Genomic DNA, 16,558 nt, shown 5'->3' with positions numbered 1-16,558 from the left:
TCAAAATCGCCTTCTCCAGGTCTCCAATGGTGTAAAATCGAAGTTGTGGCTGCTAGGTCTGATCCCCCAAGGTAATGGCAAGCCAAATGACCAAAATGCCCAAACTGGGCAGTTGCGCGGGTACCCGCGCGACAAAAATTCCACCCGCGCAAATGTTGCTATAATGTTATTGGTCCTTCATTCCACCACTCCACCCTTCCACTACCAAAGATTCCTTTGGTCCCCTCCATATCCATGTGATTCAAATCAACCAATCATCTTTTAGCTTCAAATGTGGATGCTCCAAACCCAAAATTAATTATCCATGATCCATCTTCACAAGCCCACTTCATCCAAGCCTTTATCTTTTTAAGCCCAAATCTCCTTTGGTGGATCCGCCAAGCCCAATAGCGCCTCGAGAGCCCACAAGTCCGTCTTCACTCTAATCCTGTAACACCCATAAAAATTGAGCCAAATTAAAACATTTTAATTCATTCAAAAACCATTAACTTTATACATCTCGTTTTCAAAATAGTTTATTATCAGAGTATCCCCCAGAACCATATCATATAAATCATAAAACATGAGGAGCGGTACGATCACGCCTTGGCCTTGCCACGATCTCCTGAAGTACCTGAAACAATACACTGAAACTGTAAGCCCGAAAGATTAGTGAGTTACCCCCAAAATACCAACCACACATAAACATACTCATAACATATCACAAATAGAACAACCACGCACATCGGGTCTACTGTGTGACTGGTCCGCCCGTACCGGGCCTTCAGTCCACCTGGTCCACGCTCCGAGTCTAGCCATGTACATCGAGTCTACAGTGTGATTGGTCCGCCCGCATCGGGCCTTCAATCCACCTGGTCCACTCCCTGAGTCTACAGTATGACTGGTCCGCCCACACCGGGCCTTCAGTCGGCCTGGTCCACTCTCCGAGCCTCGGCACGTCTGGTCCGCCCTCTTGGGGCCTTCATCCAATCCGGACCGCTTGCTGGGCCTTCGGAATATCCGGTCCGCCCTGGGTATGTTGGCCTACAGCACAAAGCAGGACCCGCCTCAACCCAACCCCGTCAAACAACCATGTGCACATAAAACAATTAATCACATAACAAATCCTCAACCAGACAAACAGTCTAACAGATCACATAGCATATCAACATCCTAACCAGGATTCCGACCTAACCGGTCACTAGCATAACATTACCCTATATACCGGGTACCGACCTTAACCAGGTCACTAACATAACACCATCCTAAATACCAGGATGCAGATCTAGCAAAGCAATAACATAACAACAATACCCGGATTTCCATCCGATAAAGGGTCGGCCTTGGTGCCGTAGACCCTGTCGATATAGTGAGGATAACTCACCTGAAATTGCCGACTGAAAGGATAAGATCAGCTGCTCCGACCACCGACACGAACTCCACCACCGAACACTACCAAAGAACCAATTCCATAAATACCAAAATCACCAAAATACCCTTGGTAGACAAACTGGTCAACTCTTGGTCAAAGTCAAAGTCCTCAGCCAAAGTCAACCTCCCTGACTGACTCTACTCGCCGAGTCGACCCGTCGACTCGTCGAGTCCCTATACTCAGAAACTCCCATAACACGACTCTACTCGCCGAGTCACCCCAAGACTCGTCGAGTCCAACGATCTCCGAGTCCCATCCTGCTCAACTCACCGAGTCACCTCTCGACTCACTGCTTCAAGGTTTAACCAGAAAAGATTGGGGTTCTGCGACCAGACTCGTCGAGTCCAAGACAATCGTCAACAGACTCGCCGAGTTGTTCTTCCACTCGCCGAGTCCATGCACATGTTCATACGACTCGTCGAGTACACCCATGTGACTCGCCGAGTCCCTTCAGTTGTCAATCCATACAGAGGCTTTTCAATCCATGCAGAGGCTCCAATCCATAGAAACACTCTTCTACAGCCTAACCCTCACATAAAGTTTCAAACTTTACGTGAAACCAAGGAGATATAAGTCCAAAACACTTCTAGGGCTAGGGTTTATGACAAAGGGGCTTCCCCAACAACTCAAAGACTGATGCTTTATGACTTTCTGGACCAACACAAGTCTAGATCTGAAGTAGCAACCTCAGATCTAAGCTTCTAACTCGAAATAGCTCACAAACAAGCTATGGAACTCCACATCAACCACCAAGGATGAACCAAAAAGGAAATCAGCATAAGATTATGGCTTTTTACCTATGAAATGTGCCCAAACATATGTAGATCCTAGATCCACACAAGCTCCTTGATGTTAGCCTTTAATTCCTCAAGCTCTTTTCACCAATTTCCTCTTCCAAGCTCCAATCTCCTCAATAATGAAGCCTCACACGAAAATTAGGGTTTCTGGAACTCTTAGGGGGATTAGGAGACTGGGAGAAGGACATAAATTCCTTTAAATAGGGTGCAACCCTCGGGATTAGGGTTTTCTTCCTACAGCACCAACTCGTCGAGTCCAAGTCTCCGACTCGGCGAGTTGGCCACTTAAACCCTGATAGAATCCCGCTCCGACTCGGCGAGTAGACGGACCTACTCGTCGAGTCCCCTTCCTAAATTTACACTTTGCACCCTCCAACTTCTTGCTTCCGAACTTGGGATGTTACAAATCCACAATCGTGATAAGCTCCAAAACCCTGCAAAATTCCTCATGCAACATAAAAAGCACCCGGTACGATCCATACTAAAGAAAAATAAATAAAATACAATGCATCAATGATAAAAAGATCTAAAAATCTAAAATAAACTAATAAAATAAGGAAATAAAATAATCTATCAAATCACCCCAAGCTTAAACCTAACTTGTCCTCATGTAGAACAAGACTAAAATGAGCTCGGGATGAGCTAAACTAAAAAGGAAAAAGAAAGGTACCATAGAACTTGGTCAACATCAGTCAACATGGTCAGAATTAGTCCTTCATGGACCCTACGCATCTTCAAAATGTTCCCCTCTTTAGAGCCATAAACCACATTCCTAACCACTTGATGGGCGAATAGATCACGGCTGGATGTAGTCGCGGTGTGCAAGACAAAGGAAACAGAGATGCGCCCAGTGGGGGCACTTTAAATCACCAATGCAGATCATAGTGCACGAAGGAAAGGTGCCTCTTCACACACTATGATTCCTACATTTTTCAGGCTAAAGTGTATAGTATGAAATAGGGTTTGGCAGCGCGGCCTCCGGGCAAACATCCGGTTTCAGAGGCTTCTCCCTTGTACTGTCCTTTACAATTTACCGTCTCATCGTCGGGGCCTTTTCTCACCAAAAATTAAAAATAAAATAATAAAAATTCTACTTAACCTAAATCTAAACCTAACAACCTAAATCTTCAATCCCGAACTTCTGTTATTTGGTCTTCAACCTCTTTGATGCTTGATATTCAGTCTTCTTATTTCTCTCGGTTTTTTTTTAGACTAAAGCCTTGAACTTGGATTCTTGTTCTTCTTTTTGTGTTGCTCTTTTTCTTCATTTTTCGTCTTTGTTTTTGTTGCTTTTCTTTAATCTTCTTCATTGTTTTTTTTGTCTTCACTTTTCCAATTTCTTCATTTTTTTTTTGTGTTTTCTTCTTTGAAGGTCTAAGGAATTTCACCATGTAACAAATGATGGAGGCTAACATGAACGCCTAATGATCATTGATAATGTGCCAAGATCAACTAAAAAGGGTGGGGAATGACTCAAAAATGGGTGTTACCGAAAAGACTTGGTCCCAAAATATGTGAATTGGGGGACCCACTTCAAAGTTCATCAAGCACCTCAATGCAAGGTGTGATAAACAAAATCTATCTAACTATCTACTCTAGACTCCTAAAAAAATAACCTATCTTAAAAAGGCAGTGAGAATCTAACTAAGCAAGGCTCGGACGAGACTCGAGAGTAATAAAGGGTACTCCCTCCAAAACCAAGATGCGAGTCTTCAATATCTTCAATGTCTTCATAATACCTTACCGGGCTAATCTTTGCTCGCACACATTGGCATGACCAACCACATCCCTCCGCACCTAGACCCAATCAAGCTACCTGCATCTGAACCCCACACAAGCGGTCTTAAAATGGTCCGTGAGGCTTAAAACGTGTCCCACTTATCAAATACAAGGAATTCCATATCAAGACCCGGGACCAATCTATGATTCAATACTTATGACTCGGTGCTCTGGTACCTGTAGGGATGAGAAGACAAGAGAGAACAAAAATGCATGAACTTAAACTAGGATGCATCTAAAAAGTATGAAAATTAGAAAAGAAAGAAAGAAAATATGCAATATTTTTGAATTTTTCATGCAATTTTTATGAATGACCTAAATGAGTTACTCTAAATGAAACTATATACAACCTAAATGCAATAAAAAAAAGATAAAGATTACCTCACCCCAAGCTTAAAATTAAGCATTGTCCTCAATGATTAGGATGAGAGTAAGGAAGGATCATACCGGGATCAAGGTGGAGGAGGCCCACGAGGGGGGTAACCTTCATCGGGCCGAAAATGATACCAAAGATCCTCCATGTAGTTGTTGGTGCGGGCTTGCTGCTCCTCGATGCGGCGAATGGTTGTTGTGTTCCGGTTGCCCTGGAGGCGCAGTGAGGCAAGCTGACTGTAGATATCAAGAGGGAATTCGTGCTCGGGATCGGGCTCATTGTGTTGCTGATAGGAGTGGTACTCATGTTGCGGCTGAAAGTGTGATCCCGAAGGCTGATCATAGTAAGGTGGTGGCAATTGTCGGATCGGGAGGTCATAATGGTCTTCGGCCTTAAATGGACTACCAGCATTGGAATTGTCGACATGCATTTCATCATCATCATCATGTAACTCTTCAGGCAAGAACCAAGTTTCAGGCTCGCTGGTGGAAAAGGTGGAGATGCTAGGATTAGGCAAGATGTAAACTGGCTCCTTGACATGATTGAGCCAAGAAAAATGGTTATGACGGGTTGCAAGGTTGTCAAAAGGTGGGTCTTAAATGATTCGGGCATGGGTCGGGATTTCGGGTCGATTCAAGGGTCGGATCCGGGTAATTAGTGGGTTTGGAGCGGGTTACCGGTTGGGGCGGGTGAGTTGTGGGTAAAATGGGTCGGCCACGCAAGGAAGGTTACATTTTGTTCTTGGGCGCGCAAACATCTGCGAGGGTGGAGTTAGGCCGCACAGACTAATCAGATGCGATTCTAAGTTGTGGAGGCTAGAACTCGGAACTTGCGCGGCTGGGGGCCGGTCGCGCAACTTCTGCGCGGGTACCCGCGCAAATTTCGAATTTTTTCCATTTTTTCAAACTTCACCAAGATCATTGCTAGACTTCCAAATGCTTATTTTTAGACCAACTTCAAGCTTAGAAACACCCAAAACTTCAAGCGGAGATTATTTATTTACAACGCATTTATTTAACGTCTTTGCCAAGACTTAGCCCCGCTTCCGTCAACCTTCGTAATTCGGATTTTCCAATGTTATGTTGTCAAATTCTCCTGTGTCAAAGCCTTCATAAAATGGTTTCGAGCGATGCCCATTCACTTTGAATATTTGATTTGTTTCCAAACTCTTAATTTCAACCGCACCGTGATCAAACACTTTTATAACAATAAAAGGTCCGTGCCATCGAGATCGCAACTTTCCCGGGAATAGCTTTAAGCGTGAATGATAAAGAAGAACTTTTTGGCCCGGGATAAAATGCTTACGAGTGATGCGTTTGTCGTGAAACGCTTTTGTTTTATCTTTGTAGATGCTTGCATTTTCATAAGACTCGTTCCTCAACTCCTCGATTTCTTGAAGTTGCATCTTTCGGTGCTTTCCGGCTTCTTCAAGATTGAAATTACACTTTTTAACTGCCCAATATGCCTTGTGTTCCAATTCCACCGGTAAATGACAAGACTTTCCATAGACGAGGCGGAATGGAGACATACCAATTGGAGTTTTGTAGGCGGTCCGATACGCCCACAAAGTATCTTCTAACTTCAAGCTCCAATCTTTTCGTGTGGTGTTGACCGTCTTTTCAAGAATTTGCTTGACTTCTCTATTTGACACTTCGGCTTGGCCATTCGTTTGTGGATGATAAGCGGTTGATATCCGGTGTGTGACACCATATCTTTTCATCATGGCTTCCATCATTTTGTTGCAAAAATGAGTGCCCCTATCACTCACCAAAGCTCTCGGTACACCATATCTTGCAAAAATGTTTGACTTCAAGAAGTCAATCACAGTTTTGGAATCATCATGCCTTGTAGCCTTTGCTTCAACCCACTTTGATACGTAATCAACCGCCAAGAGTATATAAGTGTATCCGAAAGAGACGGGGAAAGGGCCCATGAAATTGATTCCCCATACATCAAAGATTTCGCAAATGAGGATAGGGCTTTGAATCATTTCATGCCTCGTGGATACGGTTCCCGTTCTTTGACATCTATCACAACTTTTGCAAAATAGATAAGTATCTCTTGACATTGTTGGCCAATAGAGTCCACATTCTAAGACCTTTCGCATGGTTTTGTTTTGACCAAAATGTCCTCCGCATGCATACTCATAACAAAACTTCAATATTGATTCGACCTCATTTTGATGAACATACCGCCGTATTAGTTGATCCGGACAATGTTTCCAAAGATAAGGATCGTCCCATACGTAGTATTTGGAATCACTCTTCAACTTGGCTTTTTGGTACTTGGTAAATGTGTGAGGAATTTCTTTAGTAACCAAGTAATTCACAATATCCGCATACCATGGGATGGTGTTTGAAATGTAGAAGAGGTGCTCATCCGGGAATTCATCAAGGATAGAAGATGAGGAGTCACCTATATTCAACCGACTTAAGTGGTCCGCAACTAGATTTTCGGCACCACTTTTGTCCTTTATCTCAAGATCGAATTCTTGTAAAAGAAGAATCCATCGAATCAGCCGTGGCTTGACATCTTTCTTGGTCATGAGATACTTCAATGCGGCATGGTCGGAGTATACAATCACTTTTGTTCCGAGAAGGTATTGCCGGAATTTCTCCAAGGCGAATACAATGGCTAGAAGTTCATTCTCGGTGGTTGAGTAATTGGCTTGAGCATTATCCAAGGTTTTGGAGGCATAGTAGATGACATGTGATGCTTTGCCTTCCTTTTGACCTAAGACCGCTCCAATTGCAAAATTGCTTGCATCACACATTATTTCAAAGGGAAGCTCCCAATTTGGAGGTTGAATTATTGGAGCGGAAGTGAGAAAGGCTTTGAGTTTATCAAAGGCTTCTTGACATGCAACATTGAAGTCAAAATCAACATCTTTTTGGAGAAGGAGGCACATCGGACGCGTAATCTTCGAGAAATCTTTGATAAATCTTCTATAGAATCCCGCATGGCCCAAGAAAGATCTTACTTCTCTAACACATGTTGGGTAAGGAAGGGTTTGGATGACATCAATTTTGGCTTTGTCAACTTCAATTCCCTTTTTGGAGACGATGTGTCCCAAGATGATGCCTTGATTGACCATGAAGTGACTTTTCTCAAAGTTTAACACCAACTTTTTCTCAATGCACCTTTTCAAAATCTTCTTAAGATTATCCAAGCATTCATCAAACGAATTGTCATACACTGTGAAGTCATCCATGAATACTTCAATTATATTCTCAACATACTCGGAGAAAATGCTCACCATGCATCTTTGGAATGTGGCGGGGGCATTGCATAATCCAAATGGCATCCGCTTATAGGCAAACGTGCCAAAGGGGCATGTGAAGGTCGTCTTGTCTTAATCTTTGGGGGCAACGGGTATTTGATGAAAACCCGAGTATCCATCGAGGCAACAATAATGTGACTTGCCCGCCAATCTCTCGAGCATTTGGTCGATAAAAGGAAGAGGAAAGTGATCTTTTCGTGTGCTTGAATTCAACTTTCGATAATCAATGCATACCCTCCATCCATTTTGAACTCGAGTGGGTACCATTATTCCTTTGTTATTCTCAACAACCGTGATTCCCGTTTTCTTGGGAACCACTTGAACCAGATTAACCCACTTGGAGTCGGAAATCGGGTAAATCATATCCGCATCAAGGAGTTTGATTATCTCTTTCTTGACAACTTCCATCATGGGAGGATTTAATCGTCTTTGAACTTCCCTCCTAGGCTTACAATCATCTTCCATGAGTATCTTGTGAGTGCATACATTAGGGCTTATTCCCTTAATGTCCGTTATTGTCCACCCCATGGCCTCTTTATGATCTTTCAAGACTTCAATCAATTGGTTTTCTTCAAAGTCTTTCAATTGAGAAGAGATGATCACCGGTAGAGTTTCATCTTGACCTAGATAAGCATATTTCAAATGGCTAGGTAAGACTTTCAATTCAAGTGTGGATGGGTGGATTATGGAAGGTGGCATCTTGTTTGGAGAATGAGATAAGGCAACTTGAGAAACATCGTTTTTTGTTGAGTTGTTAAGTTCTAAAGTCTTCACAATCTCTTCAACTTCGGAGTCCAATGTATACATATCCAATGTTTTCTTCAAACTTTCAACATCAAAACTCAAGTTGAGCACCATCTTCAAAAGATCCCCATGTGATAACTCGAATAATTCTTGGGTGATTGGCTCAATCACATCAACCCGATATAATGGAGAAATGTTGCTAGGGTATCTCATGGCTTCAAGATGTTGAAGTGAATGATCTCTCCATCAAATTCCATTGTGATCTTCCCATTATGGACATCAATAATTGTGTGAGCGGTATTCATGAAAGGTCTTCCAAGAAGGATCATAGATGACTTGGAAGGGGTCTTCTCTTCAAGGTAAATAACATAGAAGTCCGCGGGAAATACTAGTTGATTGACTTGAACTAGTACATCCTCCAACACACCTCTTGGAAATACACTTGACTTGTCCGCTAATTGAATGATGACTCCGGTTTCTTCCAAAGGTCCAACATTGAGAGATTGAAAAACCGAGTATGGCATTACATTGATTGAGGCTCCAGGATCTAACATGACACTTTCAACATGCAAGTCACCAATGGTACAAGGAATAGCAAACATGCCCGGATCCTTGCATTTGGGTGGAAGCTTCTTTTGGATAACCGCGGACACATTGGCATTGACTTGAATTTTTTCATTTGCCTTAAACTTCCTCTTATTAGTGCACAAATCCTTAAGAAATTTGGCATAGCGCGGAATTTGCTTTATGGCATCCAATAGTGAAATGTTGATTTGAACTTTGCGGAAAGTCTCAAGAATTTCTTTCTCTTCCTCTTGTTTCTTGGAAAAGGCTAACCAAGAAGGGAAAGGTGGTGGTATGACCAATGGCTTGATAGGCTTGTTGGAAGAGTCGGGTTGATCAATGTTGGGAACAACCGGTTCCTTTGAAGTAGCTTCAACCTTCGGAGGATCAACAATAATAACCTCATCTTCTTCTTCTCTTGAAACTCTTTTGGGGTTGCTTTCTCCAAGGGTTTTCCCACTTCTTAAAGTTATTGCACTCACATTGGGATTTTTCTCGGTTTGAGATGGAAGTTTACCCCTTTGTTCCATCTTGTTGAGAGCGGTGGCCAAGTCTCCAATTTGTGCTTGAATGTTTGAGAAAGTGTTCTTGGTCTCTTGTTGAAATTGGGTTTGGCTTTGAGAAAGAGAAGTGACGAGTTCTTGAAGGCTCATTTGATGGTTACCACTTGATTGGCCGTGTTGTGGAGGTTGTTGGTAATTTGGAGGGTTATAAGAAGTTTGTGGATATGGAGGTTTTTAGGAAGGATATGGCGGATGTTGGGGTCTCATCAAAATGTTTGGTGGATTTTGCTTTGGTGGGTATCGATTGTTTGGGTTATTCCTCCAATTTGGGTTGAAATTGTTTTGAAATCCTGTGGGTCTTGGTTGACCTTGATATCCGCCCATTGCATTCACATCTTCCGGTTCACTTCCAAGTGTGGGGCACTTATCCGTGTAATGCCTCGTCATGGCACAAATACCGCATACCATCAATTGTTGACCACTTCCCACCACCATTTGACTTAGCACATTAGTCAAATCCAAGAGCTTTGATTCCAAGTGTTGAGTGTTGCTAACTTCACCAACCACTTGTGGAGAATTTCTCTTCATTTCATTTTGAGTCCCAAAGTTCTTTTGATTTTGAGAAATGGTTCCAAAAAGTGATCTTATCTCTTGAGGGGTTTTGTTGAAGATGTCACCACCACTTGAAGCATCAATCATCCTTCGATCTTTTTCATTCATACCCTCATAAAATTGTTGAAGAAGTAGTTGTTCGGGTATGTTGTGTTGAGGACAACTTGTACACAAGTTGTTGAATCGCTCCCAAAAATCATGAAAGGTCTCATTCTCCCCTTGACGAATCCCCAAAATGTCGCTTCTTTGACTTGATATCCGGGAGGTGGGATAAAACTTGCTATTGAAGGCTTTGAGTAACTCTTCCCATGTGTGGATAGATCCCGGTGGTAAGTTGAATAACCACTCTCTAGCTTTATCTTCCAAGGTGAGCGGGAAGGCGGTTAGCTTGAAATCATCCAATGTCACGTTTTCGGGCAACATGCTAACACATATCATACGAAAGGACTTCAAATGCCTTTGAGGATCTTCTCTATCCAAACCATGGAACTTGGTGAGTTGATGTATGAAACTTGACTTCAATTCAATCCCTCGGCGGTTTGCGGGATAAACAATACCAAGAGGTGTGTGAGTAACATCCGTCTCCATCATTTGTCGAAGTGTCAACTCTTGAGGGGGGTTGGGTGGATTGGGGTTATTGGGATATTGTTGCAAGTAATTGGGTGGTTGTTGGTAAGGTGGGTATGGGTATGGTTGGTGATTGTAGATTGGTGGTGGATAAGGTTGGTAGTTAGGATATTGGTTGTAGGGGGGTTGTTGTTGGGGGTATATTGGGTTTTGGTACATTGGAGGGTGTTGGTAATTGGGTTGATTTGGGTAATGTACTTGTTGAACTTGAAAAGCATTGTTTTGAGGTTGGTTGTTTTGGTGGAAGTGTTGGTTTTGTGGTTGTGGTAGTTGATAATTGGGTTGGTTTTGTGGAGGGGCTTGATTCCAAGGTGGCATATCAATGAGAGGTTCTTGTTGTTGTCTTGGTTGTTGGGGTGGTGTATTGGCATCTTGATTGTTTGGGTTTGGGTTGGGATTGTGAGGTGGAGTGTGATTCATGGCTATGTAGTTTTCAAACGGAATGTATTCAAAGGAATGACCTACAATTGGAGAACTCGGCTCGGTGGCGGTATCACTTAAAGTATGAACTTGGTCTTCTATGTTGATTAGTGGAGAAGAGGAAGAAGCTTGAACTAGTTGTTGTTGCTTTGCTTGTTTGGCTAACTTTTTTTAACCTTTTTGCTTCTTTATCAATTTCCGGATTGTAGAGTAGTTCACCGGTTCTTGTAGACCTAGGCATAAACAATCAAATAACAATAACCAATTTCCCCGGCAACGGCGCCAAAACTTGATGGGATGTCAAGTCCACCAAGCAAATTACACCCTTTGTTTGCAAATAAAACGTAATATAATGGTAAAAAGGGGTATCGATCCTCGGGGAAATGGTTGTATTCAATCACCAATGCAATCTAAAAGAACTATTGTAAATAAACTAGCTAACTACAATTAAACTAAAAAGGGGGGTGTTATGATTGCTTGAAAACTAAAAGACTTGAATAACTAAAAACTTGCAATTAAGCAAGATAGTGAGATGTTTAAATGTTGGGAACAATTGGTTAACCAAGGCAATTCAACACAATGAACATTTGTGTGCTTATCATTAGGATTCAACATGAAGCTTATCATTCATCCCAAATTGGTTATAGCAATCATGAAGCATGATATGCCAAGATTCCTCTTAGGTGGTATGGAGGTTGGGGAAGCCCACAACACACCTTCTTAATCAAGATCAAGGGTTTAATTGAAGCAATTGAACCCAAGAAGTTAATTAGCCTTAAGAAAGAAGGAATCCCCAATTCCCAGAGGATGTCAATGCTTACACATCCATAAAGGAGCTATGATTCATAAACTAGAGATGATTTTTACCATCATAAAGCCCTTGTTCTAAGTTAATTCAATGATTCAATGCAAAACCAAAGAAATAAACTAACAATAGCTCATTCAAGTGCCAAGATCGTGATCAAAGCATTAAACAAGCATAAGAAAAATGATCTAGAACCATAAACATAAGATAATTGATAATCTAGCATGAATCCTTCAAAAACCCACAAACATTCAAAGGTTTTAACCAAAGTTAACCAATATAAAGAGTTTAGCCACTCATGGCAATAGAACAACAATCACAAAAGTCTAATTGCATAAAGAAACTACCAAATAACTTGGAAAGATGAAGAGAAATGAGTTTTTGAGCTTCAAAATCGCCTTCTCCAGGTCTCCAATGGTGTAAAATCGAAGTTGTGGCTGCTAGGTCTGATCCCCCAAGGTAATGGCAAGCCAAATGACCAAAATGCCCAAACTGGGCAGTTGCGCGGGTACCCGCACGACGAAAATTCCACCCGCGCAAATGTTGCTATAATGCTATTGGTCCTTCATTCCACCACTCCACCCTTCCACTACCAAAGATTCCTTTGGTCCCCTCCATATCCATGTGATTCAAATCAACCAAACATCTTTTAGCTTCAAATATAGATGCTCCAAACCCAAAATTAATTATCCATGATCCATCTTCACAAGCCCACTTCATCCAAGCCTTTATCTTTTTAAGCCCAAATCTCCTTTGGTGGATCCGCCAAGCCCAATAGCACCTCGAGAGCCCACAAGTCCGTCTTCACTCTAATCCACAATCGCGATAAGCTCCAAAACCCTGCAAAATTCCTCATGCAACATAAAAAGCACCCGGTACGATCCATACTAAAGAAAAATAAATAAAATACAATGCATCAATGATAAAAAGATCTAAAAATCTAAAATAAACTAATAAAATAAGGAAATAAAATAAGCTATCACACTATCACCACTGATTGCCACCACCATAGACTAGTCCTCTGGTTCGAGGGTTTTAGATATGAGGATTTTTCTATATCTACGCTAAGGTTAGGGTTTCAAGATGGCGCCTACGATCAGATCTGCAAACGAGTTCTGTAATTCTTCAAGATATTGAAGAACACCCGTGAGAATGACAGTGTTGATGAGGTGAGAACTGATGTCTAGATCTAAGCCGCCATGATGGTTGATATATTGTGGGTTTTTTTATCTAGTGGAGGTTGATTTTAGATAGGGAATGGTGTGTTTTTTGATATAGTTGTAGGTTTGAGGCAACAGTCTCCAATGGCGAAATAGAGGTAGGAAAAAAAGAGCAAGTCAGTAATAATGGTGATAAATCTAGGTTGGATTCGGACCTTTGAGATGGTTGTAGCGATTTTGTTTTATTTTTTATATGATTGGAGTTGGAACTTAGGAGTCGACATTGTGGGAAGGTGTTAGGAAAATGAGTTTCAAGGTTTCTCTGGGATTTTTTTTCTTGATTGAAGGATAATATGGAGAAGATGAAGAGAGAGAGAGAGAGAGAGAGAAAGAAAGAAAGAAAGAGGTGTGGTGGGTTTGGGTAAGGTAAGGTAGGATGATTGATTTTTTTTAATTAAATAATAAGAAAATAAAAAATATATATTTAAGGGCATATTTGTCATTTCAAGTTTGGTCTGGACTAAAAACCACAAAAGTACCAATCACAGGGACCAAAACCACAAAATGTAACTTTTGAAAACCACATGAACCATTTTTACAATTTTGTCTATATATATATATATATATATATATATATATATATATATATATATATATATATATATATATAAGAAAAGTGAATATGTGGCTGTCATGTATTTGATATTAGGTATAAACCATCTAAATTAACTTCATTTTGATTAAAAAACAAAATTTTCTTTCATTGTTAGCTTCTTTATATTCCTTTTGAACTCATATTATTTTTATTTTGTAATTCATCCTCAACATCTATGTATTTCGAATGTGTTTTTTATTAGACCTCTAGTAGAAGCTTCATAACTTCCTCCGACACCTACCTTATGTATACTTGCATTGTTTTTTTTATGGAATATGGGAAGAGGCTCATCGGGTTTTTAATGAACAATTTGAATCTTTCACTATTGTTTTTTGTATTAAATTTCATTATACCGGACTACATGTAGTTGGTAAAATATTCTTATACACGGTTTGTGGTGCAAAATTAAACTTATAAAACTCCACAAAAAATATATACAAAGCCTATCATAAACTCTAATAGAGGATACAAGAAATATGGTAGAGATATTGGATTGAATTTTGTTATAATTATGTAGTTTTTGATGGTTCTATACCTAATATTAGGTACATAACAGCCACATATTCCCCAAGCCCTATATATATATATATATATATATATATATATATATATATATATATATATATATAAAGAGTTCATTAATTTCAAAACACTCTCATGCAAGGTTATGACCAGGTTTTCCGCCTTGCAATACAAAAGGTCTTTGGAGTGCGATTGTTGGTTTTATAAAGCAATTACATGATTAACAAATTATTTTACATTCGCATATGACAAGACATGTGGGAGATGGTTTGGAAACAAGCCTTTGGAATGATGTTTGGTATGGTAATACGGCTTTTATGAATAGATTTCATCGGTTATTTTTGCTAGAAAACGAGAAAAACTGCTTGATAAAAGATCAGTGGAATGATTTACACTCGGAATGGAATTGGCGAAGGGAGGCGAGGGATGACGAGAATTCTTAATTAGTGGAGATGTCGGCTATAATTCATTTAGTGGATTTTTCATGAATGGGTGATTATTGGAGATGGAATCTTAGCAATTTTGACACTTACCACAAGCGATACTATATACATTATTGATGACTTGACTCTTTCGAATACTATTAAAGTTATGAGATGGAACACGATTATTCCTAAGAAGGTCAATATTTTATGTTGGAGGATCCGGTTGGATAAATTACATACTTGATGAAATTTGTTGAATAGAGGAGTGGATTTAGAATAGGTTTTTGTCTGATTTGCAAGTTTGTGGCTAAAGATACTCAACATACCTTCTTACATGTAAACTTATGGTGGGTTTATGGAAGTCTGTGTCGAGATGGTGTGATACAGTGGTCCCGAGTTTTCCATAAGTGGATGATGTTTTCCTGTGAATTGACACATTGCATCTTTCTTCTACCAAAAGAATGGGATTGGAAACTATTATTTTGACTCTCATTTGGGTCATTTGGAGATTATATAATAGTAAGTTGTTTGATTCGATTGGTATTAAAAAGGATCATTTGTCTAAGTAAATTTTTTGAATTTCCCTTTCAATAGGTTGTGGCTAGGAATCGTAAACTCAAAGTCATTTGGGTTGAATGGATAAAAAAACCCGTTGTTGGCTTTACTTTGTAATTTTGCTAGGTCTCTAGCTTGGTATACACACATATGCTACTATTCAAAAAAAGGTAGCAGTTTAGTCTCAATCCACGTTTTGTGTAATCCAATATTTCATTATACTTATTAAACTTTAACAATTGTATTTTTCATTATTAAAAAGTTTTATAACCATTTCATATCGTTTCTTATGCATGTCATGACCTAAGGATTCATTTCGAGAACCCTTTCAATATAATATAACACTAACTTTTCATCAAGGAAACTTACTTTGGTTTTACATTATACTTTAATAGTTTCCTTATATGAAATTTAGTCTTATTATGATACTATTATAATGAAACACCTCTATTTTGATTTTATATTAAAAAAACATATAAATCACTTTTTATAAGTAAATATCACCGTTTGCAAAATTTGGTCCCAAAAGTCTTGTTTGCCATAGAATACTGCACAACACCATTGGTCATCATAAGTCTTGTTTTCCATAGAATTTGGAAGACACACTAATCCTTTACCACTCTGATATGAGCATAGTTAGTCATATATTTCGTGCATATTTTTAATACTTTTAGCTACAATTATGTCTATTTTGGGACATAAGGTACTTATTATGTTTGAAATATGTTTTGTATGAGCAAAGACATGCTCGCGATTAAAAGGTAGCAAACGAGGAGCTGGAAGCAGGAAAATGTGGGCTAAGTAAAAAAGAAGACAAAAAAGGCTTGAAGATTGAAGCCCACGACGTAGTCACTCTACACCACGTCGTGGCAATTGTTAGATTCGCGATCAATGAGCTGACTTGGAGAATACAAGATTTTATAGAAGACCACAACGTGGTGCTTGTTTACCACGCTATGGTGATCAGCATTATGGAAACTATATATATATATATATATATATATATATATTCAAACATTAGGTTAAATTAGAAGACTTTTGGCCGATTTTCTGAGAGGGATTGCGACTAAAATCCTCTAGATAACCTTGGGAAGATCAAAAATCAATTGGAGCTCAAGAGTTGAAGAGATTTAGAAGAAATCTACATTGGTCTATTCGGTTTGCTCAACATTACTCATGTCTAGTCTAAATTGCATTGATTTAGTGTGTTTTTATGTTATTATGAGAGACTAAAAACCTTATACTTCTGTTTGGTGAAGATGAACCCTATCCTTATGTGTTGATTTCAATTTATGGATGATTTATGTTGATTTTACTTGTGTTTGA

The 16,558-nt window shown here is 39.8% G+C and overlaps 1 protein-coding gene across 1 annotated transcript; it reads right to left on the bottom strand.

Annotated features, from left to right (window-relative positions):
• Positions 1–5,408: 5,408 nt before the first annotated feature.
• On the bottom strand, positions 5,409–15,179 carry LOC145104791 (uncharacterized). The gene is made up of 4 exons (XM_079041974.1): positions 15,004–15,179; positions 8,872–9,410; positions 6,517–6,667; positions 5,409–6,396 (listed from the first exon to the last, which is right to left on the bottom strand). The coding sequence occupies exons 1-4, from the start codon at positions 15,177–15,179 to the stop codon at positions 5,409–5,411; spliced, it is 1,854 nt and encodes a 617-aa protein (XP_078898100.1).
• Between the last annotated feature and the right edge of the window lie 1,379 nt (positions 15,180–16,558).

Source organism: Lactuca virosa, chromosome 4 (assembly GCF_052849685.1).
Source record: "Lactuca virosa cultivar CGN04683 chromosome 4, Lactuca_virosa_CGN04683_v6, whole genome shotgun sequence".
Taxonomy (NCBI): Eukaryota; Viridiplantae; Streptophyta; class Magnoliopsida; order Asterales; family Asteraceae; genus Lactuca; species Lactuca virosa.
Note: the sequence above shows the minus strand (reverse complement) of the source record. Positions and strands in the feature narration are given on the sequence as shown.

What these genes read in the sequence shown, in the direction of transcription:
- LOC145104791 (XM_079041974.1), bottom strand. Translation starts at nt 15,179, where the DNA reads ATGACCCAAATGAGAGTCAAAATAATAGTTTCCAATCCCATTCTTTTG. An exon ending in TCAATCTCTCAATGTTGGAC is followed by an intron (nt 6,668 to 8,871) that starts CTTTGGAAGAAA and finishes TGGTTACTAAAG; the next exon opens with AAATTCCTCACACATTTACC. An exon ending in GAGGTCGAATCAATATTGAA is followed by an intron (nt 6,397 to 6,516) that starts GTTTTGTTATGA and finishes ATTTTGCAAAAG; the next exon opens with TTGTGATAGATGTCAAAGAA.